The sequence below is a fragment of the Acipenser ruthenus genome, chromosome 16, assembly GCF_902713425.1.
Source record: "Acipenser ruthenus chromosome 16, fAciRut3.2 maternal haplotype, whole genome shotgun sequence".
In the NCBI taxonomy this organism is placed as follows: domain Eukaryota; kingdom Metazoa; phylum Chordata; class Actinopteri; order Acipenseriformes; family Acipenseridae; genus Acipenser; species Acipenser ruthenus.
The window spans coordinates 10,556,317-10,581,369 of NC_081204.1; the positions used below are offsets into that span (position 1 = coordinate 10,556,317).

At 37.9% G+C, this 25,053-nt stretch overlaps 1 protein-coding gene across 3 annotated transcripts in view; it reads left to right on the top strand.

The window, feature by feature from the left end:
• LOC117413608 (glutamate receptor-interacting protein 2-like) overlaps positions 1-25,053 on the top strand; it is a 95,412-nt gene that overhangs the window by 64,087 nt on the left and 6,272 nt on the right. For all 3 annotated transcript variants that reach the window (XM_058988773.1, XM_058988774.1, XM_058988775.1), the window contains exons 8-22: positions 740-887; positions 2,602-2,771; positions 7,323-7,457; positions 8,855-9,007; positions 9,135-9,321; positions 12,303-12,448; positions 13,532-13,612; positions 15,050-15,113; positions 15,633-15,778; positions 16,419-16,563; positions 18,335-18,474; positions 19,436-19,615; positions 20,198-20,351; positions 21,303-21,432; positions 24,136-24,372. In XM_058988773.1, coding sequence (XP_058844756.1) covers positions 740-887; positions 2,602-2,771; positions 7,323-7,457; positions 8,855-9,007; positions 9,135-9,321; positions 12,303-12,448; positions 13,532-13,612; positions 15,050-15,113; positions 15,633-15,778; positions 16,419-16,563; positions 18,335-18,474; positions 19,436-19,615; positions 20,198-20,351; positions 21,303-21,432; positions 24,136-24,372 — 2,216 coding nt within the window. The remainder of the gene's footprint in view (positions 1-739; positions 888-2,601; positions 2,772-7,322; positions 7,458-8,854; positions 9,008-9,134; positions 9,322-12,302; positions 12,449-13,531; positions 13,613-15,049; positions 15,114-15,632; positions 15,779-16,418; positions 16,564-18,334; positions 18,475-19,435; positions 19,616-20,197; positions 20,352-21,302; positions 21,433-24,135; positions 24,373-25,053) is intronic.

Below are 25,053 nucleotides of genomic sequence, written 5' to 3' on the forward strand. Positions count from 1 at the left end.
GAGGCTAAATGCTTCTGTCATTTAAAAGCCATTTCTAAACATCTTAACCATTTTTATGCATCATATTCTCCCCATCTACACACTTCAAGTAAACAGGAAAAAGTTGAGCGGTTTTGCAAATACAGCTGACATCTGTTCCTGAATAGAGGAATGCCAATCTCCAGTACTTCCGCTAAGCTTCGCCATTGAAACTACCCATATGTGGCATTTTGGAGAAATGTTCTTTGGAAGTACTTCTTAGCCACTTGTTAAAGGACAACAAGTTTAGACTTCCAGAGTTCTCTATTTCAAAGATCTGCAGTTCTCCCTCGTTATAAATTGACTTATATTGCAGAACTGTATGGTCATGGCTTCTGTTTGCCCTACAATGGCATTCCGCTAGTATCTGCATTCTCGTTAAGTAGAGCACAAATAGCACAGCCTCTTATAAGCTCCTGACTACAATATATATATCCTGAAAACAGGTGGGGAGTGCAGTAATCATGATGCTTTTGCTACATGTAAGACCATGGATTTACCAATTTACTACTGTAACCCCACAGATGCAGAATTTATTTTAATAACATTTGATCTAAAGCCAGTACCGCATGGAGTGCAAGACGAGTCATAGGAGTGGGATCTTTTTGGTTCAAATCCTGATTGCTCTAACCTGTCAGTCTTGGGATCCATCGAGAACGCTTTTTTGCCCTTATCGGTGGTGATTAATTAACATTTTTGGTTTTGTGTTTGGTTTACCCAGATTCTGTAACAAATGCATCAGGCCCTCTTTTGGTGGAGATCGCGAAACCTCCAGGATCGAATCTGGGGATCACCTTGACAACAGGGTTGCATCGGAACAAACAAGTGATAGTCATTGACAAGATCAAAGCCGCAAGCGTGGTCGACAGGTAAGGCAAAGTCAGCTTTAAAGATCGAGGAATCTGCATTTGTGACATCTTCCCACTCTTTATCACAGCCTCAGAGCACTGCCTCGCCAGTTTAAGATGCTAGTGGCCATTAACACCTCTGTCATTAAAAGTTAAATCAAATAGTTTACATATTGGGCAACCTGGAAGAGGTTTTTAGCGTACAGGACATATCTATTTTTCTCAAACACTCAGTAATTCTATTGCAACTATACTGTTCATCAGTCAGGGTGCATGGGATTTGGGATTTCTGCAGTAAGCTGGCATTTCTTTTTAACTGCACCAGTTTTATACAGGCTAATTGGTTAAAGAGATGTTTAACTGCTTTTCATGACTTGGTCCTGACAGTCCTTCCTTCAGATATATTCATAAACTCCTGTGTTGCTGATGGTGTTTAACTAATGATGCAGAGAAATCCTGTATACATCTCTGAATGAAGAGTGTCATTTAATATGAATTTGATTATCGCATAAACTGCTTTTGTCATCCTTCCCTGAATGTAAACACTTAATCAAGTCCTGATGTGAAACTATAAGAAACTAAGTGATTTATTCATGTTTTAGTGCACTTAGTTTCTTATACTGTAGTTGTACCACTTAAAGGACATACTTATGTATGTAATATTATGTATTTATCTATTTGGCAGACCTTTATCCAGGCATGTCTTGATCACCAGTAACCCCCCCCCGAAACCAATAGATTTTTCCATTGCAGCTCTTGAAGAAAATAATGGTGTACCACTGCCCCCCCCCTGCCCCCTGCCACTAACTGTCATTTGGATACTGGCCTTCTTTCAGAAACTCAACCTTGCTCATAGACAGCAACAAAGATAAAACACAATGCTAGTGACTTTATTAAACATGCTGAATACCAGAGGTGAAAGTAAGCTGGTACAGCCCGGTACTGTGTACCGGTAAAACCTTTGCTGCTGGCAAGATCATACTAGCAGAATAGGCCAATGTATTGGGCAGTGTTAGCGCCATTCAAAAATAAAATAAACAATCATATGGATTTTAATTATTCTGATTATGTGTTTATCACGTTTAATGGTAATATTAAGAGCAGATCTCTTTATAAAATCTGGCTTTTTGCACATTGAACGTTTTTTTCAGATGACAATATAAAGAAACTCTTTTTAAACTATTATGTAATTATACACTGTTATTTTAACGGTGTCAGAGTTGGTACGGCGCCAGCGAATTGAAGAAAAAAAAAAAAATCCCAGTTTTTCACTTGGACATGGACAGTGCAAGAAACTAAAGCTCTTCGATAAATTTGGTCAGACACCAAAATCCAACCCGAACAACTAGAAAACTCAAATATTAATGTCTACAGTAGAACAGTGCAGTGTTGCGTAAATAAAATACTGAACTATTCTCCTACTGCAAGTTATTCCACACGTATAATTAGCAAAGTGTCTCCCGTCCCCCTCGTCCTTTTCCCACGCTTTCTTCCAAAGCAATATGTAAGAATGTAAAACATGCTATTAAAAACCGGTGCAATACTTCAATAATACAGTACCAGTAAGAAATTAAAGTTACTTTCAACTCTGCCGAATACCCATGAGTACAGAAACAGTAATAAATAATGAGTCAAATCACAAGATAATACACAAACAAACCAAAATATTATGCAAATTCAGAGTTAATTCAATAAATCCTTAGCAGTGTTTTTGTAATCTGTTTTGTTCAACCAGATGCGGTGCGTTGCACATCGGGGATCACATCCTGTCTATCGATGGCACCGGTACAGAACACTGCTCAGTCTTGGAGGCCACTCAGCTGTTAGCCAGCACCTCTGAGAATGTTAAACTCGAGATCCTGCCTGCACACCACAGCCGTCTGCCACTGAAACCCCAGGAAACCGGTGAGTGCTGGCTCTCAGGGTGGCTATCTTCATGCTTCAGTTGTTGTTCCGCCACACTAGGTACAATCCAAAGTTGTAAATGTAAGCATAGCATCAAGTCCAGTTTGCACTGAGTTTGTTACATTTCTTAATACATTTCTTTATAATCTCAACATAACTCTTTATGGTGTTTATCATTTTGGTGGTTCTGTTGGTCCAATATTGAGTCTCTCTATTTGCACAACGTAACCCACTCAGTAGGATGGCAACACTTTTTTTTTTTTTTTTTTTAAAGCTTACAGAAGATATTTAAAGCTATTTACACTTGAAACTACTTAATGTACCCATATTTCTGTATTTTCTTAAACTTACATTTATGATTTCTAGTTTCTTTCTCTTACTATATGGGGAGGTATTTTAACTCCAGTTGTTGCCCACGTAACTTACAGCTTAAATAAAACCACTTCTCTTCCTTGAGTTTGCAGTTGATTCTCTGCAGGTTACTAAGTGTTGCGTTTGGAAGCTGACTGTACCTGTGCAGCATCTAGGCAGGTCCGCTACAGTTCATTATTATTCAGAAATGCAACCTCTGTGCAAGATTAGGGTGGTTTTCAATTGTAAAACAGGCTGACGTTTTTTTGATCCTCACTCTTTTAACACATGTATGATCGAAATATCAATGTATTTGCACAAACTCTTCATTAACCAAAAATAGGTTTTCAAAGCTGTTATAAGCTACCCAAACGCAAGTCATTTTTTATAGCTATCTTCCTATACACAGCATTACACAATGCACTCTGAGGCCTTGCCGATATTTGCCTTTATTTAGACCAGCAGCTGTGATGATAAATGCTTTTGCTTTATCAGGACTTGACAACTGCTCTTGTTGTTGGTGGTTTTTTATTAAGCTTGTCCAGAATGCTTTTACCGCAGAGAAGTGTGTTTTTTTTTTTTTTTTTTATATATCATCGTGGGTACTGCACATCTTCCTAGGTCTTTGTTTTGCATTACCAATGGTGGTGTACATCTTTGTGTTTCTGCGTACTATGTTTCAACGTGGAAGATTTTGCTTTTCCTGGCTTTGAAACAAACAATCTGTCATGTGTGTAATAGTTTTTTTATGAAGGTTTAATATTGCTTTTGCAATTATTAATTCTCTACGGCTGTTTTCATGAAGCGTTTTGAGATGAAATACTGCATAATTGTTCTTGCATTGTATTTTTGATTCCAGTAAAATCCAGAGATTCGAAGGTTTGTGCACATACCAGGAATTCAAAGGTAATTCGCAACCTCTGACGGTCTGTCAAGTACAGTCAACTGTATATCAAATCTGTAAAATGACACATCTAAAATGAAAGATTTCTGCATTCGCGCTTGCTGCACCTCTCTTTGGATATTTTTTTTTGTTATAAAAATATTTTGAAATAACACACCGCTTGTTCCCATTCATTTAGCATGCAGTAAATGGTTAAACTGTACAAATAAAAGAAGTAGTATCATTTTCAGTTCATTATTGAACAGGGTGACCTTTATTCAGGAGGAGTAAAGTTTGAAAGGACTTAATTGGTCTAATTGTATCTATTTTGCTTGAATAAGCCTGCAGTCCTGTGTCTGATGGTACTGGAGACTATTGTATGTAGGGAGGGGAGTCAGTATAGAGAAATGGGGTGGCAATACATGATGTATGTATCAATATGTATATCTATACAAATACATATATACATGTACATTTAATCACGCATTTGTACTACTGCTTCAAGAATTCAGCTTTAAGGCCAGTTGACTAATAAGAAACTGACTGATCTAAACAGACAAACTACTCCTTGTAGGGTTTTATTTATAGTGTGCGGGTCATTTTATATTTTCAATGTAAGCTTGAAATGTTCACTGCTGGACGAATACAGGTGGTCTGCTTTACCGCTTCAGAAATGGGGTATATGTTGGGGTAGCTTCCCAATCAAGCTTGTATTTTACATGTAAGTTGTCCTTTTTTTAATCTTTTCTATAGTGATGATACCAGGGGTGTATAAGGGTATTTTAAAAGGAAATGTAGGGTTCTAAGTCTAGAGTGGTATTTTTAAAAGGAAAAGCTTAATTCATTGTTCTTTTTTTTTCTAAGTGCTTGAAATGAGCAGGTATTACAGATCACTATGCACTTTGGGGTGGATTGCCATAAAAGGTGCTATATAAAAATAAATGGATTGATTTTGAATTGATTCAGTATAGACTGTAAATATTGTATGAGGATTGATTTAATCTTTGAAAATACTATAAATTCAAATTAACAGTGTATAATATAGGATCATTTAAACAGTTGGTATAAACATTTACTCAAACATAGATTTACAGTAGCTCTGTGCATTCTAGTTCTGTTTTAATTTTAGATTTAATCTGCTTCTGAATGTAAACTACAGTATGTTTAGTGTTCTGCATTTCCGGTTTATTCCGAATTTTACTGAAACATTACATTTTTTTTTTTTTTTTTTTTTTAACTGGACGTCGGTTTTTTATGATTTATACCTGATTTTTGTCTATTGTACAATATTTTCCTGGTACTATTTTCTAGGAAATACACAATGTTTTGATTGAAAATGCTGTTTTATTTTGACTCCGACCATTGTAGTAAGCAGTCCTACACTGTATCCTAGGGTACAGCATACGTTTAGACGTCGGAGGATGAAATAACGGTCAAACGTGGGTCTCTGTCACGTCACAAACACACGTTCACTTCACCATCACCTAATTATGTTGACCAGTCAAAGTCTGATTATTGTGGCAGTTGCTGAGATGAATAAACCTGGCTTGTTTTGGCGATGTTTCAATTAAAAACTATTTTTATTTCTTTATTTCTTTATTTATTTAGTTTTTAAATTTATTTATTTTGTTTTATCCTTATTTTAATATATGTAAAATATACTCCAAAATGTCCTGATTTTTTTTTTTTAAAGATAAAAACAGAAAACGCGGAACATTAAGTATGATTTATTAATTAAAACAATACTGAAGCCATACAACACAGTTGTAAGAAAATGGTTGCCTTTGGGGAATGCTTGCTGATTATATAGTATGACATAGAAGACAAAACTGTGGATGAATGCAGCAGTCCCAATGTTGTATTGTAAACTAGGATATACTTGTGGAACACTGCAGCTTTGAGAGTGGACAATACATTGAAGTTGATTTGTAAACCTTGCATTTAGCAAAAGCAGTCCAAATATAGCAGTGGTTGTATTGACAGTTTTTACTCTTTACTATTTTTGTGGTCGTATAGGGAATGTTTTGAGAAAGTTATGAGCGATTTAAAATAAATGGTAGCATGTTTACAATACACATAATAAAAGTAATGAACCAGAAGCCATTCGTTGGTAGTTTTCAAATTGAGTGGTTTTAATCTCCTTTATAAGATTAAGGCTTTTCAGTTTCATCATTTCTGGTTTTAATATATGCTAGGTGTTGGCATTTGCTGATGAAGATCAAATGAAACTCTCTTTATAGATTTATTTTCCAGAAATGTGGCTTCTTCAGAAGACATGCCTGATAAGCTCAGCATAAGCAGAGAAAGTGAGGATTTAAAATGATTTTTTAAATTCTTTAAAGAAATGAGAATTCTACAAATCCACCTTTTTTTCTTCTTTTTTTAATTGCAATTCTCTGCATCATCTTTGTGATTCATCAGTTAACCTGCTAAGTGGAATTTTTAAGAGGCAGCACTTTTTACCTCCTTGTGAAAACGAAATATCACTCTTCCAAAGAGCCGGAAGGTTAGTTAGATAGTTAAATAGAGAGGTGCTAGTTGACAATAACTGAATAATATCAATACCAAGTTTTTCCCCAATATTAGTTAGTGGTTTTCCAGACATATGCAACAATGTAAGTGTTTAGACAGACCCGTACAGTATAGACCCAGAATCTAAAAACTAAAGAGTGACATAGGAATGTATTGCCTTACACCTCCACTGTATCTCTGCTACCAGGAATAATACGCTATCCAAGTCGAACATGACTTCCCACTGGTAATATCCTCTGGTAAAAACCTTAAATTTTTTACTGTAGGAATTAGAATTGGTCAGCTTGTGTGTCAAAAAAAGTGACCTTTTAAGGAGAGTTTTGCCTCAACATTGATTGTGTTTACATTTGCGCTGTCTCTCCATTTTTTTGCGAGTGAAAGTTTGGATGTTGATGTGTGTCAGAATCTGCTGCTTAAATAGAAACAATATATAATTACATTTTTAAACAAGTGGGATGCAGATCCTCAACACCCAATTGCAAATTATTTTGCACAAGTTATTGAGAATATCTGAATCAGAGGGTATCTTTTCTGTCCTTCAGTACGTCACACTTACATTTTTACAAATGACAAGCACTTGCCGTATAAATTATATACATTTTATTAACAAATCTGAGAAAACTAGTTCCAAAACAGGGCTGGGTGAAAGAAAATACGTTTTATCACCATTGCATTCTGAGATTGCTATAGAACAAATCGTTTGTCTTTATATGGTCATTATTCTCATCTGATGGTCATTTTTTTGCTGCATTTTAAGTAGAAGGTCTTCATTTTTTCTTTTACAGTGAAAGTACATAAGAGTGACCACCATCATTGCTGGGACCCCTGTGTCAATTATTGTCATACGCAGCACCCAGGACACTGCAAGACCCCCACCTGGACCTCCTCCAACCTACCAACCAACCAGGACTACTGCAAATGTAATTACAGTGCCATGCATTTCAGTTCTGCTGGACATCTTAGCAACCCATTGGAAGATCGAAGCATATCATAGAACAAGTTCAGCATAGGCCAGTGCCTTGCAGATTCCTGGTATGGCCTTTTCCGGCAGATTTCTGGTTTCCATGAAGTCACGTTGACTTTTCACTATTGTTGTTTTATTTTTTTTTTTTTCAAAAATCAAAATAAAATTCCACAAATGCTACAGAAGTCTATACAGGGTCTTGCCAATTTTATTGGGAAATTAAGCAGGTCAGCGGAACCTCATAATGTGTCATCTGATTTGAATGTTGTGTGTAAGGCCTGAAGTACTAACAGTGCTGTTAGTTGGCTGTAAAATAGGTAGCAGATATTTGTCACAGTTTGACGTGTTACATTTTTGAGTATTTTGAGTTGGCTGGTTAGCTTTAGGGCAGCATATCTCGCATTGTATTTGGCGATTTTGTATGAAATTGATGTGCCAGGATAAGAGCGTGGAACCAGTCAAATAGTAAAGACTGGTTCATACTTCAATCATGCCACCATCGCCCAGGGCAATTTCTCATCTCTCTGGTCATGCGACTGTCTGGCGATCCAAGGGAAAGTTAAATCCTTCCCAAGTGTAGCTGGTTGTGTCATGCCCCGATCTCAGGGTATTCACAAGACTTAATGAACCGGACTTAGGAGGTCTCAGGACAGTTTACGGGTGGCCAACATTGCCACCAATGGGGGAGAATATGTGTTTTACACTGCTTCACTTTCTGTAAGTAGCTGAATTCAAACTACCTGTCTTTCAGTAGATTTACTTTAGTCCCCTAAATAATCTCAACACAGGCATCCAGCACCACAGCAACCCAGACCCAGAATGGAACAGTGAATCTCATTTTTAATCCCTCCCAATTCCAGTTCCCATGTGGCATTAATCTGCTTACTGGCTTTAAATACTTCAGCGGGCCTTTCTGGTGCAAATATATGCAAAAGCTTGACATTTTAGTTACAGTAGAAGATAATTTGCCTAAGCTTTGTTGGATAAAACACTGTCATCTCCCAATGTGAATCACTCTTCTGTATTCTGGTGTGTGTGTGTGTGTGTGTAGAAGAGTAAATGTACTGCACCTATATCCCAGCACTGTGCCATACCGTACCTAGTAGTCAGACAGTTTAGTTGCAGTATATTAATAGTTACAGAATATTAATACAACTGGGTTAAAGTTATGGCCAATACCTTTTATGGGTTATAAGATAACATTTCCTCTGAATATTGACTACCCAGTTTGTGCTTTTGAAATATTCATAAAACCTCTTCCTTGCTCAAGTGTTTTTCAGATCCCTGTTCTGTTCTGTCTGTTCCTACAGTTTTTAACATTTTCCCTGTTTGTGCTCTGTCTGATTCTGTTAGCTCTGGTGTCTACCAACTTTTCTCCGGGCTCCATGAACACTGCAGGATTCTTCAGTCAGAACTCAAGCACTCTGCCACGCAACTCTCAGCCCGTGAGCCCTCGTAACACCATGATGAAGAGGAGGCAGAAGAGGAAGGAGCACAAGAGCTCATGTGCGTAGGGAATGGCTGTCCTTTAACAACACTCTGTTTTGATAACTGACTCAAATGATCTTGATGATCTCATCTGCTGATTTTGCAACCAGGCTTATGCTCTCTCCTCCTGCTTGTGCCCTGTCAGTGTCTCTGGCCTCCAGCACGGTGGGCCCCGGAGGTCAGATCATTCACACGGAGACCGGCGAGGTGATCTTGAGGGGGGACCCCCTGAACGGCTTCGGCATCCAGCTTCAGGGGGGAATCTTTGCCACGGAAACCCTCTCCTCGCCACCGATCCTCCGTTTCATTGAGCCTGAGAGCTCAGCCGAGAGGTGAGCCACACTTTAACATAAGTCCATTTAAAAGTAGTTACTTCTTAATGCAACACATTCCTAAACCCTCCTGTACACAAGTGTAATATGGCATAAAACTGAGCTGCTTTGTGATGCTGTTCAAGTACAAGCAAATGATTTTAATAAGCAAGCTGTCTCTCAAAATGTGTAGTATCAGTATTCAAAATGTTTTGCTTTTTACTGTCAATGTACAATGAGTGGGCAGGATATTTTTTGTTAATTTTCCCCTAAACAGTGGATTTCTGCGATGGTGAATACCCAGACTGGTGTCATAATGATATATTGTCACTAGAGGCTTTCATGATAAAACCGCTTCTGCTAGCTCATAATGTGCACTAATCTTGTAGGCAAAGAACAAGCTAATTGGCTGTAGATGTAGATGAAACTATGCGAGACACATTTATATAGTTTTCAAGGATGTATTTAATAGAAGAAGGATTCCATTTAGAATTTTGAAGAGGGTATCTCAGAAAATAATATTATTACTAACCTACACCAAAAGCACAGCTAATGAAACAATTACAAGGAAAATAATATAGGTTTCAAACGATTTTAAAATAGTGTGAAGCGTGGAGAGTGGAAATAATTGGTGAATCATTTCTGCAAACTACAGTGTGCTGGTGATGAGCTTGACCGATTCGATCATTTCTGATCAATGAATGCATTATAATTATCCTTTCTCTGAGTTGTTCTGCAGTTATTAGTTGTGAACCTTTCAAACCTTTTCATATATTCTCATTTATCATACTGGAATATTGCTTGGTCACCTACAAGATTTATGACTTGCATCCTTCTTTGCGTAAAAACAGTGTGTGTTTGTTTTTTTCTCTCTCTTTTTCTCTTAAATTTGCCATTTATTTTCATCAGTGCGATATCTCACTCATTGCACTGTCAACTCGGATCTGTCCAGGCTCATACTCACAAGAGTGTTTTTCTTCTGAGCAAAAATAATTAACGCTTAAGTATTGAGACTGGCTGGCTGGGGAGGCTGTTTATTAATGATGTCCAAATGAGGTTAGCAAAGGCTTTATATCCTGGAAGCTAAATAGGGCCAGGGCAATACTTTGAATGGGAAATCCCTTTGGAAACTTCTGCTGTGCTGTGAAGCTACCTAAGTATTTCCAAATTCTAGCCTAACTAAATTCCTACCTATTGACCTTGTTTATTTTCTATACCACATTTATTACTGCAAAATGGAGTCAGGTTCATTTGAAATGTGTTTTTTTTTTTTTCTTAGACATTTCTGATGGAAAATAAATAAAATATGCCCCATAAAGATTGATACTGTGTGCCACTAAGTACCAGGAATTCTGTTATAAGCAGTCGCAAATCAATATAAAGTAAGCAGGTCTGAGTCCAGACGCTTTTTATTTAAATTTGCAATAATTATCCTGACACTCTTACTTGTATTACAGACGTTAAAAGCATGAAGACATACAGGTCTCGTTGCTTAAAGAGGTTATTGAGTGCAACTTCTGATTACAGTGGGGGCAATATGCACTGTTCCTTCAGCACTGAATATATTTTCTGTATGACACTCGGAAGTTATATTACAGGAATCTTTTATCGATCTACAACCTGGAGGCAAACTCAGATCATTTTCTAATCAATCTGAATCTGTCTAATGGGGTTCAGATTGTAACCCTTGGGCATTGAATTATAGACTATGGATCGGTCACGGTATTAAAGAGGTGGCCTCTTAACCCTTACTCAGTGTAATTGAAATTCTGAATGTAAAGCTTTCCTTGTAAAAGGGAAGTGTTTAACCTTTGCCATCTTGTAGTTCAGACCCAGAGTGGATTTTCAGAGTTGCTTGCGTGTTTTTTTTTTTTTTTTGTGTGATTCCAGCTATTCAATCTCTATACAGTTATATATTCAATAAACATCCAAGACAAACATAATCACATAGCTTCTTGTCTTATTAGAAAGTACTTAACGCCTGTCACTAATTAGTATAATTTCATGATACTTACTGTAATTCAAGAGGTAAAGTCATTGTGGTGGATATCAATCTTGGCTTTCTTTCAATATATAAAATATTCTTCCCACAGCGAGTATTTTGGTTGTCAAAGTCAGATACAGAATCGCATCTTGTTTGATTTTATCTTTTTAAATAGTTAAATTGTTTTTAAATTATAATCAAAGTGTGTGCGTGTGTGTGTGTGTGTGTGTGTATATATATATATATATATATATATATATATATATATATATATATATATATATATAGAGCTGTCACTCAATTTAACATTTTTGATTGGTTCATTTAGTTGTTAAGAGTGGAGGTGGAGGGCGTTCCTTTGAAAAGGGGTGGCACTGACAATGATGTGTCAGAGGGAGACTGTTGCCCGGTGGTGTAAGGATATAAGGGCAATAGTTCAATCAATTTTTGCTTCTATGATGAGTTTTTAACCAATCACAGGCCAGAATTTGGTATGCACTGACTTTATATATATATATATATATATATATATATATTTATATATTTTTTTTTATTACTAATTAGCTACAATAGAAAAATATATAAAAATAAATAAATAAAAAAAAAAAAAAATAGAAGATCCAAGATAATCAATCAAGATTTCAGTCCCATTTGTAGAATCTTGTTCTGGATCCTCATCCTTTGTAAACTAATCCCAGACCAATCCCAGGGGAGCAATTAATTTTCACTAATAATGTTGTTAGCATAGCTCTGTACAAATGAAAAGTCAAAATCTTCCAAATCGTTTTGGGTAAACATGAATACATCATAAAAGCAATTGCTTTGACTCCTTTGGCTACCTTTTACTGTTTCCTCTGAAGAGCAGCAGACCAACATTGTGAGAGGGGCTGCTCTATATTGTACCAAAGTTAAGTCAATGTATAAGAAAGTTAATTTACACAATAAGGGGAGCTTTTAAACCTGAGGGACCTCCCATTATGTCGCGTTCTAATGTGGAGGCCCTTCGTTGTGTTCACAGGTGTGGTTTACTGCAGGTAGGAGACCGATTACTGTCCATCAATAACATACCAACAGAGGACGGGACTCTGGAAGAGGCTAACCAGCTCTTAAGAGACGCCGCGCTCGCCAACAAAGTCACCTTGGAAGTAGAGTTTGATGTTGCAGGTAGATTCTTTTTTTCTGCTGAATTTAAGTGCAGTAGACTTCCGCTAATGGAACCCTGCTAGCCTGATCTGACCTAAATGTGAACCACACTATTATAATGAAGTGCAGGCTGATGGCAGCTGTAGAAACCAAACTTGAATGTCGTGTTTCTGTGATTTAGGGTGTAAAACATGAACAGTTATCACTGTGTGCTTTTATAAAATAAAAGGGTTATTGCAAATATTATAGGAAATCTAAGTCTCTAGCAAACATAAGACAGGCTTTTTTAAGTATCAGTGCTCACTAAATCGCTAATCTCTTCAGTTGCCAACTGTTCATCCTTTAAGTCAATACCGAATCTTGCTACTCTCGCAAACTTCAAAAGAAATGAGTTTGCACCTGGCTGAGCTGTTCAGTTGTTAAGCACCAAGCTTTTGTGTGAAAGGTATTTCTGTTCAGACGTTCCAGATGCTACCCCGAGTCAACACAGCTGTGAAACAGGCAGCTGCCGAAGAGCAGTCAGGCGTAGTTCAGACCAAGTCAATCTACGTTATTGAGGTGACAGAATCACTGTCCTGCTGTTAGTCTCATAGGAGATCTTATTGAGGTTTAAGGAAAAAACTCTAACAGTGTCCTGGGTGGCTTACTTACAGCCTAGCGTACCATACTATACATGCAATCCAGGACAACAAAATACAAAACTACCACTAAGAATTACAGGCTTACTTTGACCTCACCTAAATTAAAATGCAATCAAGTCTAATAATGTCACTGTTTCAAGTGTTAAAATATAACCTATTTACCCTAAGATGTCTGCCCTAGAGAATCATAGCAGTTAGAGGTGGCTATTAACGAGACCCACATTGTTATTTATGGTATTGGTTTCTGAGGATACATCCATCTGCATGTCACGTTTACATATTTGCATATGTCTGGAAAACGTCTTCATATCTAGTTCTTATTCTATACTGTTCTGTACATACTGTTGATATACTGTACGTCATGGTCATCAACGTTTGTCATCTGATAGCCCTCATTTTACCACCGTGGCAGGGTATGTATGTTCATGACATAACATGCTCATGTTTACATTTTCCTTCCCAGAATCTGTTGTACCCAGCAGCGGCACATTCCATGTTAAACTACCCAAGAAGAAAGGAGTGGAGCTGGGAATTACAATCAGTGGTGAGCAATGGCCAGTGAAGCCTTTTTTTTTCTTCTTCCAAACCCATATTCCAGAACAGCATCGCAGACCTCATACAATACCAGGCCAGTAAATTAATCTTCTCCTGAATCAATTCCTGTGCAATGTGCTCTGTTCCGTAACTTCAGCAAGCCTGTTAGGGGACTGTCATTCTGTGATGAAGTGCTTCATTAGAAATGTTTAAAAAAACAGCGGGTGGTTCTGGACATTTATCTTTGTCTATTTACCTCTGTGTTTCCCCTCTTGCTGGAGGGATATCTGTTCCAAATCAGTTGGAATATTAAAATAATCTACTCTTAAGTCATAGTTTAGTTAAATGATTTGCAAACAAGGGACAGTTTTTGTTGAGAGCGCAAGGACCAATACAGATGCTAATTCCATATACAGAACTCTCAACAGGACCTGAAGTAGTACCATATGCCATGCCAAATGAAGATACATGCATGTGCTATAACATGTATTTCTTTCAAAACTGCACATTTTAGACCAGTGTAGAACGGAAGGGTAACATGGCTTAGATTTATTACTTTTTTGTTTTTGTTTGTCAAATAATTAACTTAGATTCGCCACTAATAAACACATTAACATTATGTTGAACCATTTTTTTTTTTTTTTTAGAGGGGCTTTGTCCAAAAGCATAACTTTTTGCTCAGTCAGCAATATAGAGGATATCAGAAAGCCTATTGCTCTCCATTTGAAGTGTTGTCCTTGGCGTTCATGGAGTTCATTAAACTTGTTTGTTGTGGTGCAATGTTCCAGGTAACAGGCCTACTCAGGGCAGCATGCCCTTGGTGTAGTGGATGATTCATAATGCAAAGAACACTAAACATCAGCTTCTTTCCCTTGACAATCTCTGTCTCGTGGAAGGTCTGTAGTGACCAAGGCAAATGGAAAGTTTGGGCTTTATGCAGAGATTAGGCACAGATATCTGACTTGTGTTTTCTTACACAACAATAAATCTGAATCGCTATTAATTCTTTATTACAGCCTGTTTATGGAAACTGTAGGCTGATGCAAATAATCTTCATCTGTTTTACTTTCCCCAGCTCCCTGGATGCAAGGAATGGCTATTATTCTTTTAATGTTTTTATTAATTAGATCCATTATGAACTTCAAAACATAGCAAGATGTTTTGTTTCCCTGCAGCAAATGTAGCTTTAATAGATGTTTACTTAAACGCCTGTGGCTTTGTAAATCAGACCTGATTTCTTTCAGATTTCCTTGTCGGCCAGAGAACATTTAAAGTTACTGTCATTTTTACAAAGTACCTTGCTCTTGCCTAATTGTGTTTCTGTATACAGAGTCTGAGAAATGTTTTATGAAGTCTGTGTTTAAATGTTCCTTGGGGAATGGTTCTGTACAGTGTGATACAGCTTGTAAATTGAATGTCCTCTCAATTCTCTTCTCTCGACTGACAGCAAGCAGAAAGCCAGGAGAGCCCCTGATAATCTCGGATATTAAGAAAGGCAGCATGGCACACAGGTATGTGTCTCTGTGTCTCTGTTTATATTAAATGCCTTTGGGGGAACTCTTGACAAATTAGCAAATTGAGTTTTTAAATTTGAAAATGTTTCTTTATTAGATAGAATATAGAAGGAGCCAGCATCTTCTAGAAATGCCACTTTGGATTAAGTTTCCTGCTGTACTAGATGGTGCTGCAGCTATTGTATTATAAAGAATCTGTTCTAGCTCGCAGTATATATGGTAGCCAGAACTGAAGAGCAGCTCCTGAGTTTATTCAAAGCACCTTGAAGCTACTTGCTCTTTTAAAGCCAAAACCCATCTTGACCATCTTGAAAGATATTTGTGTTATTCCTGTTGGTGACAAAAGCACAATGCTTAAAAGATAATAAGGGAAAATAATGGATTTAAAATGAATAATAAAGTGGTTCTATTTTGTAAAAAGACTAAATTGCACGTCATCCGTGTGTAAATATATTAGCCTCTAATCCGAAGCACATATCATAATACAGTTTTTTCCTTTTTAATTCCACTCCATAGAACCGGCACCCTGGAGCCCGGAGACAAGCTGCTGGCCATCGACAACATTCGTCTGGAGAACTGCTCCATGGAGGATGCAGTGCAGATCCTGCAGCAGTGTGAGGACCTGGTCAAACTGAAGATCCGCAAGGATGAGGACAACTCTGGTAGGAGGCACCCTCCAGGCTGGTGTATCCCATTGAGTCTGTTTGTGGGGAAAAAAACATGAGTGAAAAACCATATGTGACATGATCACGTTGCCCCAGGAGGACCTTGAGGGGATATTATACGCTTATTAAGGTTGGAGAATTCGAAGAAGTCAAACCTTTGCTGTCCTGAGATAAGAGTGAAATACAGTAGTGTGTTTTTTGAAAATCATTCTAACCTGCTCCAAAACATTTCAATTGTTTTAGAAGGTTTTATTGCTTTATTATTTATATAGAATAATTTTAAACACTCTTCAAAAACATTCCTTAAAACACTGCTCTTATGAACAGAGCTCTGAATCCATTTAGAGGTGCATTGATCCTGATGTCGCTTTGAGTAATTCTGTTTTCTTCTTTATTTTCACTGTGATTTTTACACAGGCATATGAGAAATATATTTTGCGTGTAATAAACTGCATCTGAGACACCTTTAGACAAACAGAATGATTCCTGATTAGCATCTCTACATCAATACAATTTAGCTGGGCTCTTTTAAATGGATAGCAGCATGTTTTCTACTTGCTTAGCATTCTTGTTCCATTGTTTTGCTGTGTCAGAGAGGCATGTGTGATCTGATCTTGTCCACTCTCAATCCTCACAGATGAACAGGAATTGACTGGCTCTATAATCTACACTGTGGAGCTGAAGAGGTACGGCGGTCCATTGGGAATCACCATCTCAGGGACTGAAGAACCCTTTGACCCCATTGTCATCTCCGGCCTCACCAAAAGAGGGCTAGCAGAGAGGTAAGCACTTCTACCCCTTTAGCAAAAAGATGTAAAAATAATGTGATATCTGTATAATGTGAAATAATGTATAATGTGATATCTTGTAACAATTGTAAGTCGCCCTGGATAAGGGCGTCTGCTAAGAAATAAATAATAATAATAATAAGCAAAAGCTAGTCTCTTCGTAATGTAATGAGCTCCATCTGGTGGTTAGTTGTGAGAAATACAACATATTACACAATATAGATTTCTTTCTTTCTTTCTTTCTTTCTTTCTTTCTTTCTTTCTTTCTTTCTTTCTTTCTTTCTTTCTTTCTTAGCCAATGCCCTTATCCAGGGCGACTTACAATTGCTACAAGATATCACATTATTTTTTACATACATTTACCCATTATATAGTTGGGTTTTTACTGGAGCAATCTAGGTAAAGTACCTTGCTCAAGGGTACAGCAGCAGTGTCCCCCGCCTGGAATTGAACCCGCGACCCTCCGGTCAAGAGTCCAGAGCCCTAACCACTACTGCATACTGCTGCATACAGTGGAATACACTGTATTCCACTGTATATAGCGAGCCTTGAAGTCAAACCTCTTGCCAACTAAGCTTTTGTCAAAATGCAGTCACTGCCACTTCATATTAGTTGTGAGGAGCTAGGTCTTACAGTAGCTAAATGTAATTTGGAGTAATTCTCTGATGAGGGTGACCCTCTTGTATTAAGGTAATGCATTTGATGTAGAGTGCAACAATTAACTTTAACTATATATTTCTGTAGTGTCTCATAAAAACGCTTGAACAAACCAGTCATTTAGAAAAAAGTTATGGTTTTAGATGTTAAATGGGGGAGCTGGATATACATCTAATATCCAATGTACTTTTGGGGTCATTCCTTGAATGCAAAATAAAAAAAAGAAGGGCATGCATTAAATATAGTGAGTAAAGTAGCAATGCTGCCAGATTGCAAACATAGTGTGAAGGGAGAAAGTCTGTGGTGAAGATGAGCTTCCATGTTCTATTTATCCAACTTTGTGATATTTGCATCTAGCTATATCCATTACAACCACAAGGGCTACAGTGAGTTAATGCTAAAAGTGTGTGTTTTACTAGACTTTTAACAGCTTCTTAATGTCCTTGTTAGTTTTATGAAAATACAGTCTACTTTAACAGTCTTCTACAGAGTAGTGCTGCTGTTGGTCTTTATGGTTTATGTGTATTCATATTTTTATATAACTAAAGTATACACACAGTACTACATACAATAAGTGGTGGGCCGATGTCTGCTAATAAAACAGTTTATAAATGTTAGAGTGGCAGTATTAAGAACATTAAAACAGACCCCGATGTGTCTGTCTGATATTGCTTTTACAAGTCCACCTTCTTGTGGTAATTTGTAGAAACACAGCTTCTGGTAAAGGTTGGGCATCCACACTCCACTGCTTAGAAGTATTTGTTACAATTTGGAAAAAAATAAATGAAAATAAATAGAATTCATATACATATTCAATTCCATGAATATTGCATTGAAAATAAATAGACAAAATATTAAATAAAAAATGTTTAAAACTATTTAAATGGCATATTTCAAGATTTGAATCGCGTTACAAAATGAGAAAGAAAGATACCTTTAATTATTAGTTTTACTTGCAAACATTAACAGCCGTTTTTCTCATAGCCAAATTTCATTGTTTATAATTCAAGAGGCAGCACTGATACTTTTAAAATTCAAAGATTTCTAAAGACATACACACTATGCACTAAAACATGATTGCAATCTCTCTCAAACATTGCCTCTCAAGGACTGGAGCTATTCATGTGGGTGACAGGATCTTGGCCATTAATAACGTGAGCCTGAAGGGGAAACCACTGAGTGAAGCCATTCACCTCCTCCAGATGGCAGGAGAGACTGTCACCCTGAAGATAAAGAAACAAGTGGACAGTAAGTGTGTAACAGAGAGGGTGGCAGGTGGGCCAGTTATTAAATTCTCCGGCTGCATGATCTTATTATTGGGCTCCATGATGGGCCAGCAAGAGTCTTGCTGGAGGACTGAGAAAAGAAAGATTTTCAAGGTCAAAGGAACAGTGCAAGAGTTTAAAATGTCCCTCAAGTGTTGCAATAACATATCATTTGAGTCTAGATGCTGATACAGCAGCTTGAATTTGGATGTGTCCTTTCACCTCTGATAGCTCCTCCAGTAGTAACCTGCATAATAGAAATCACAATGGAATAAACCCAGGTGCTAAAACACCAGAAAATGCCTGTGTAAAAACAGAACATTTAATAGACAGTTTTATATTAAACAAGTTTAACTGTACTTGGCTCCCTTGTTTTTGCACAAGACGTCATTCCGCTGTTTATTGGACCAACATTCTGTAGAAGGCCACATGTGTTAAAGTGGGTTTTAGAAGAAACAGGGTAGATGTTTACTTGTTTACACAAGCCAACCTGACACTTGATAGTTAAAACACGTTTCTATATGGGTTGTATCTGTTACCGCTGTCAACTTTGTTAGCTTGCGTAGATGTTCACAAAACAACCTGAAATTTAGTAGTCAGAAAGAACCAAGGCACAGAATTGAAAATCAGTTGTACAAATGTCTACAGTAAGCAGGCCCCTTTACTACAAAATAGTCAAGGGAATCCTAATCTCTAACGTGCATAAAATTGCTACTCTGCAAAGCTTTTCACCCATAACCTTGAGCCTGAAAATACAATTTAAAATGTTAATGCTCCAACCAATACTGAAGCTACTGTATCATGTTTTGTAACATTAATGATGGTTGATACAATTAAATATAATGCTGTGTTTTAATGTGATTGAAATGATAAAGAAAAAGCAAGGGAGATTACACAAGTTGGGAAGTCTTTCATGAATTTGAGTTCATACATTTATATTGCAGGACCAAATTCCCAAAAGAAACTAGGAGCCGTGAATGATGTGAGCGATCCCGAAGACGAGCTGACAGACTCCCAGAAGACGAGCAAACTCTCGGAGATGTACTCCACCACCATTCCCAGCGTGGACAGTGCCATGGAGTCTTGGGACGGCTCCGGAATCGACGCAGGATACGGAAGTCAAGGTGAGACCGCTTCGATAGTTACTGGGTTGTGACGATGTACATTGAACATTAGAGTTTTATATTCATTTCAGTGAGCGGTTCAGCACCCCTCCAGGGCTTTTCCAGGAAACAAACTACAGTAACATCTGGTACATTATTGCTCTGAGGTAAAGGCCTTGCTTTATAGGTGCCACATTAAAACACATCCACATTTCAGCTCAGTTTCCTGCCAACCTATTTGCTTTTAAACTAAAGTCAGAGACATTGGTTGCTGAATGATGCAACGTACTGGCTTTGTAATTTAATTAGTTCATTTTACTATTTTGTGCAGTTCACTAAATACAGGATACAGTTTTATCCAGAACACTAAGGCAAAACTTAAAAAAAACTTTTTTGTCTAGTGCATTTGTCAGTGCTTCTGTTTTGTCAACATAGTTTATTTAAATAATTCCAGTGTTTACATACACGTAGTACAGTTAAGTTTACTGCAGTTAGCGGTCATGTTTATACGGCAGCGTAACCTTACACAGTGTTTGAACCGGGCTTCTCCAACAGTGAGCTCTGCTAAAGTGTGAGCCTTGATTTGATTCCCCCCTTTTTTAGGTACATACATCCACCAGGCAGCAGGGATCACGCTGCATCCCCACGAATGGAGAAACGCCAAACAGCGGAACAGCACCCCTCCTGCCAACCGCCAGAAGAACTACCCCTACACTGACGGGGGCTTTAGTGAGGATGACTGGGACAAGCCCACAGGGTAAGTGCATGGATTCTAACCAGCAGAGCTGGTGTCTTTGTAACAATAAGGCATGTTTTATAACACAAATTCAGAGGGTTGAGGAGTGAAAAAGACTTGTCAATTAAATTAGAAAACATATTATATAGAATTTCATGTCTTGCCGCCCCGTGTGGGGAAGGCTATTTATATTATTGTAGTGTACTTGTTTTCTTCCAGTCAAATGGCTTTTAAGAATGAAAACCGCAGACAAGCTGTAGAATAATGTCCCAGCTCTTGGTTGCTTTAAAATCTGCACTTTTTTTTCACAATCCCCCAAGATTACTGCATATCCCTCATGTTTAAGCTGCATTTCTGTACCTGCACCTCATTTTCAACACAAAAAGTTGTGTTCATTACCTGAGAAATTCACACTGTAAACAAAACCTTTTGTAGTGTTCATTGTTTCACATTGTCTTGTTACCCTGTGTGTTTTGTTGTTGTTGTTTTTTTCTTTCTCTTCTCAGGTGTTCTGTGTCTCAGATCTGAACTCTGTCCCATCTGCCTTTGTACTAACTGTGAAGCTCCTGGTTTACCCATAATGCATCTTCTTTCTGTCGCTTCTCTATTTCACCAGCACAGTCTTCCTAAACCTTCGGTAGTCCAAAGACACTTTTTATTTATTTTTATTTTTTCTGAACTTCACTTTGCTGCACAAACTCCTAACTCTTGGAGGAGGGGCATCTTGCTATTTTTTAGTAGCTGCATGGAGGTTGTTGTTCTGAAGGACTCTGTCTTCCTTTGGCTGAACAAACAAAACTCTTCCCTCTTAATACTAGGACTGTTTTTTTTATGAAGACCCCCCCCCCTACCCCCTTACCCAGTAAGTCTTGCAGAGTCTGCCATCAATGATGGTGAACTGTTGTTGCTGTTGCGGCTTTGCTCATCCCTCAAGAGGATTGCTCACATGTTTTGGTTCCTGCATTGAAACAGATATGTCAGCCACCACCACCAACACCACCCCCACGACGGACTAAACCTGGAACACGAGGACAGTTTTTGGTGCCAAGCTTTGGAAGATTTAGAAACTTGTGGGCAGTCTGAGCTCCTAAGGGAGATTGAGGTAATCTTCTTTTTCCCCAGGAAACATTTAGTGATTATTTATTGTACCAAGCAGTTATTCAGTCAGGCGATTATTAAAGACAATTGAAACAGTTGATATATAAAAACAGTTGGTATCAGCACCCATCACAGCATTTTGCCTTGCTTGGTTTTGGCAATTTGGCCTTGCCATTTGGCTCACTTGATTCGGCTGAGAGATAGGGAGGCAGTTCAACTGCCAAACCCCTTGGCGAGACCAAAAATGAGGTGGAGGCTGGATGTAAACTCAAAGCTAGGCACTGACCTGTAGAAAGAGGGAAGTTTTAAATTTACCAGACTTGAATACTAATGGCACTTATTGAAGACTGATGTGGGAATTACCTCCTCTCTCTTGTATGATTCACAGCCTCCTGGCTTTGTCTAAAAAGATATTCTGGCGAATTTTAAATAATTACTTGAAATCAGTCTCCCTCTCTGTGGTTGTAGTAAGTCGTGTCATGGATGTATTTTAAAAAGTCAGCATGTGATACAAATGCAATATACTTTATTGAGTGCAGTAGTGCTTTTGTCCCACTACTTATTGAGCATTATTGAGATATAAACAGACCCCCAGTTTCACCAGATGTTAATGCTGGGCATTATTCTGGAATATTTTAGGAATTGCCAAAGAATTGCCAATTTCCTCTGTGCTGTGACTGAAGGAAAAAAAATAGGCCAAAATTGAGGATAAGTAATGTCAAACTGTCTAAAAAAAAACAACAAAAAAAAAGTAACCCCAGGGAGAATTCAACAATCTGAGGCTCCCTAAGGGATAAAGGTTCACGTGCCCATAAGCTGCACTTTACAGACAATGACTGACTCAAACTGCAGTTAGGTTAGGTGTATATATGATCATTAAATAACCACGATTGTACATGGCATGTCTCCAGTCTCTTTCGTATATTAAAAAGACCATTTATTTGCACAGGAGGCCAGTAAAGTTCAGGCAGTCTAATGTTTTCAAGGTAAAATATGGCTTGCTGAGTTGAGGACCATCTGCTGTCTGGAAATTGAACAGACAGAAGAGTATTGAGTTGCAGTTGTCAATTTAGAACAGATACACTCAATAAGAATAATGCTGCTAATGCAGTCAAATAGTTAGTCAACAAAGCTGTATTCTGTTGGTGAATGTACTGTATTTCATTACAGTATGTAAAGAATGGGTTCGGATTCAGCAAGACAATGCAATGTATCTTTGCAGGGTCATCGGTAGAGTCAATCTAAAGCTACGGGAAAATACAGTCAGGACCGCCTAATCAGGATACTGATAATCAGGATTGCTGCTTAAATGGGATGCAACTCTGGGACACGGTTCTTCCCAATGCTAATGTCGTTTAATTGGGATGTCGCTTCGTTTAATTGGGATACAGTATTTTCAGATGATGAACAGAGATTGCTTTTCAGAGCAGGACAGGTTGTGTAGCACAGTGCAGTGTGTGATTGCACTGTGACTTGCGTAAATTGCTTAAACCAGATTGAATTCTTTGAGGAGTCTCTTGTGTATTCTTAGGCTGTTGTTGCAGAGAAAGTTGGTGTGTCAACATTGCAGGTGCGATTTTAATTTTGTTTAGGAATAAAAAAAACTCATTTAAAATGATGTATTTAACATTTAATCACAATGTGATGTGATTTAATTATTTGTCTTTTCATTAAGAATAAAAAAGCGTGACTAAGGTAGTCTCATGCCTCTCATTTAATTGAGACAGCTGCTTTTTCAGGATATTTTTTCTTTTTCCCAAGGCGTCCTGATAAAGCGGCGCCAACTGTATTAAAAAAAAAATCTGTGGAAATTAAGTAGATATCTGCAGAGTGTTCTGTGGAGCATCCTGTGTGTTTAGTATTTGTATTAATAATGGCTTATACAAATGTAAATCAAGCAAACATAATCATATGAAACAATGTATGGGCGAAGGTCTTCCAATTTAATATATTTTTGTCACTGAAATCTTTAGAGACTGTCGAACAAAAACATCACATCACAATGAAACGTCTTATTGGCCCACATTTTCAAAGCTTTAACTCCAGTCTTTAATGAACTCCTAATTTTTAAAGGAGGCAACACATCTGTTAATTTAACAAAACTAGAACCAAACAACTAAGCTATATATTTCAGGCCACTTTATGATAATGATGATGACAGTATAGCTGCAGAATATGGCAGATCTGTGGAAGACTGCGAATTCCACGGGAGTCTGCAAATTCTGCGATTTCTGAGGAATTCAGTTCTCCACAGATTTGGACTACCTCTAGTCCTCAGAAGCTACAGTGATGGATGATCACTGTACAGAACAACCGACTGTAAATGATGACTGTATACAAGTGATAATGAAAAGTATTTACACATGACTAATCTTCAGTTTTGCGGTTTAATCACCTTTTAAATCAACAATTTGTCAGTATAGTCTATGTAACTGCATATGCTTGCCCCCACTTTTTTATTAAGGTCTCGTATTGTTGGGCCCTTACTAGGGGCCTTACTAGTTTTACTGTGTACAAATATATATACTACATAGACACATATGGCAGTACGACTTTTAATGTGCCTACTACAGTAAGGGAAACTGCTTAAAACATGATATTAAAAAAATGTGTATCTGTATCTTTTTCCAAGAACTGTTAATTAAAAACAGCACGGTCCTGGAGGAGTGATGCAATATTAAAGCTTATATTTTTATGCCTTTGCCAGGCACTGATAATGACTGGAAGCACACTCAGTTTGGGCATTGATGGGAACAAGTCGCACATAGATTCTGTCAGCCAAACTGGTTTAAGCCCTCGGAGGAAAGGAGCGATCCTTCTCCACGATGAGGAAAAGAGGAAGAGCAGGAGTTCAGGGAGCGGAGCCGAGAAGAGCTGGGAGACACGGAGGGTCAAAGACGAGATGCAGGAGATCATGTCGCCAACTCCACTAGAACTGCATAAGGTATAACAGTCAATGAAAAGCAAAGCGGTTGATGAGAATGTGCCTCTTCAGTAGTTCTGTACCACACACTTGTTCACTCACTTGCATGTTTTATTTCTTTTTTTCCAAGGGGAATTAGTCACCTATCTGTTAGATGTTAGAGAATTGCAGGGTTCTGCTGTGTGGTACAGTAGTCTCTACCTGTAGGAACACCTCCTAAGAGAACACTTCGCCTAAGGGAACACCCTTGTGGTGAAACGTATTTTTCCCATTGTAAATGCACCAGCTAAAGGAACGGGAACTTCGTTTTAAAAGAACACCTTCTTGGCTCCGATAGCGATTCGTTCACAATGGATACAGTACTGTTTTGCAAAAAAAAGCAACTTGTCATCGGGAGAGCGTCTTGAGCGACACTGATTGCGTCATGGCAAGTCATGACAAGTAATATGTATGTATGTATGTAATGTATTGACTGATTGATTCATATTGTGTCTGGTAGCTAACTCCATCTTAGAGAACACTTTGACTATAAGAACACTAAGCTTGCTTACCGAGGGGTGTTCTCTTAGCCGGAGACTGCTGTATTATTACATGGTATCTTATCGAGAAAGAAACACTCATGATATGTACAGTAGCATATGTTTTGTGTAACTGGCTGACCCTCAAATGACTCACACTTTTGTCACACTAATGAGATCCAAG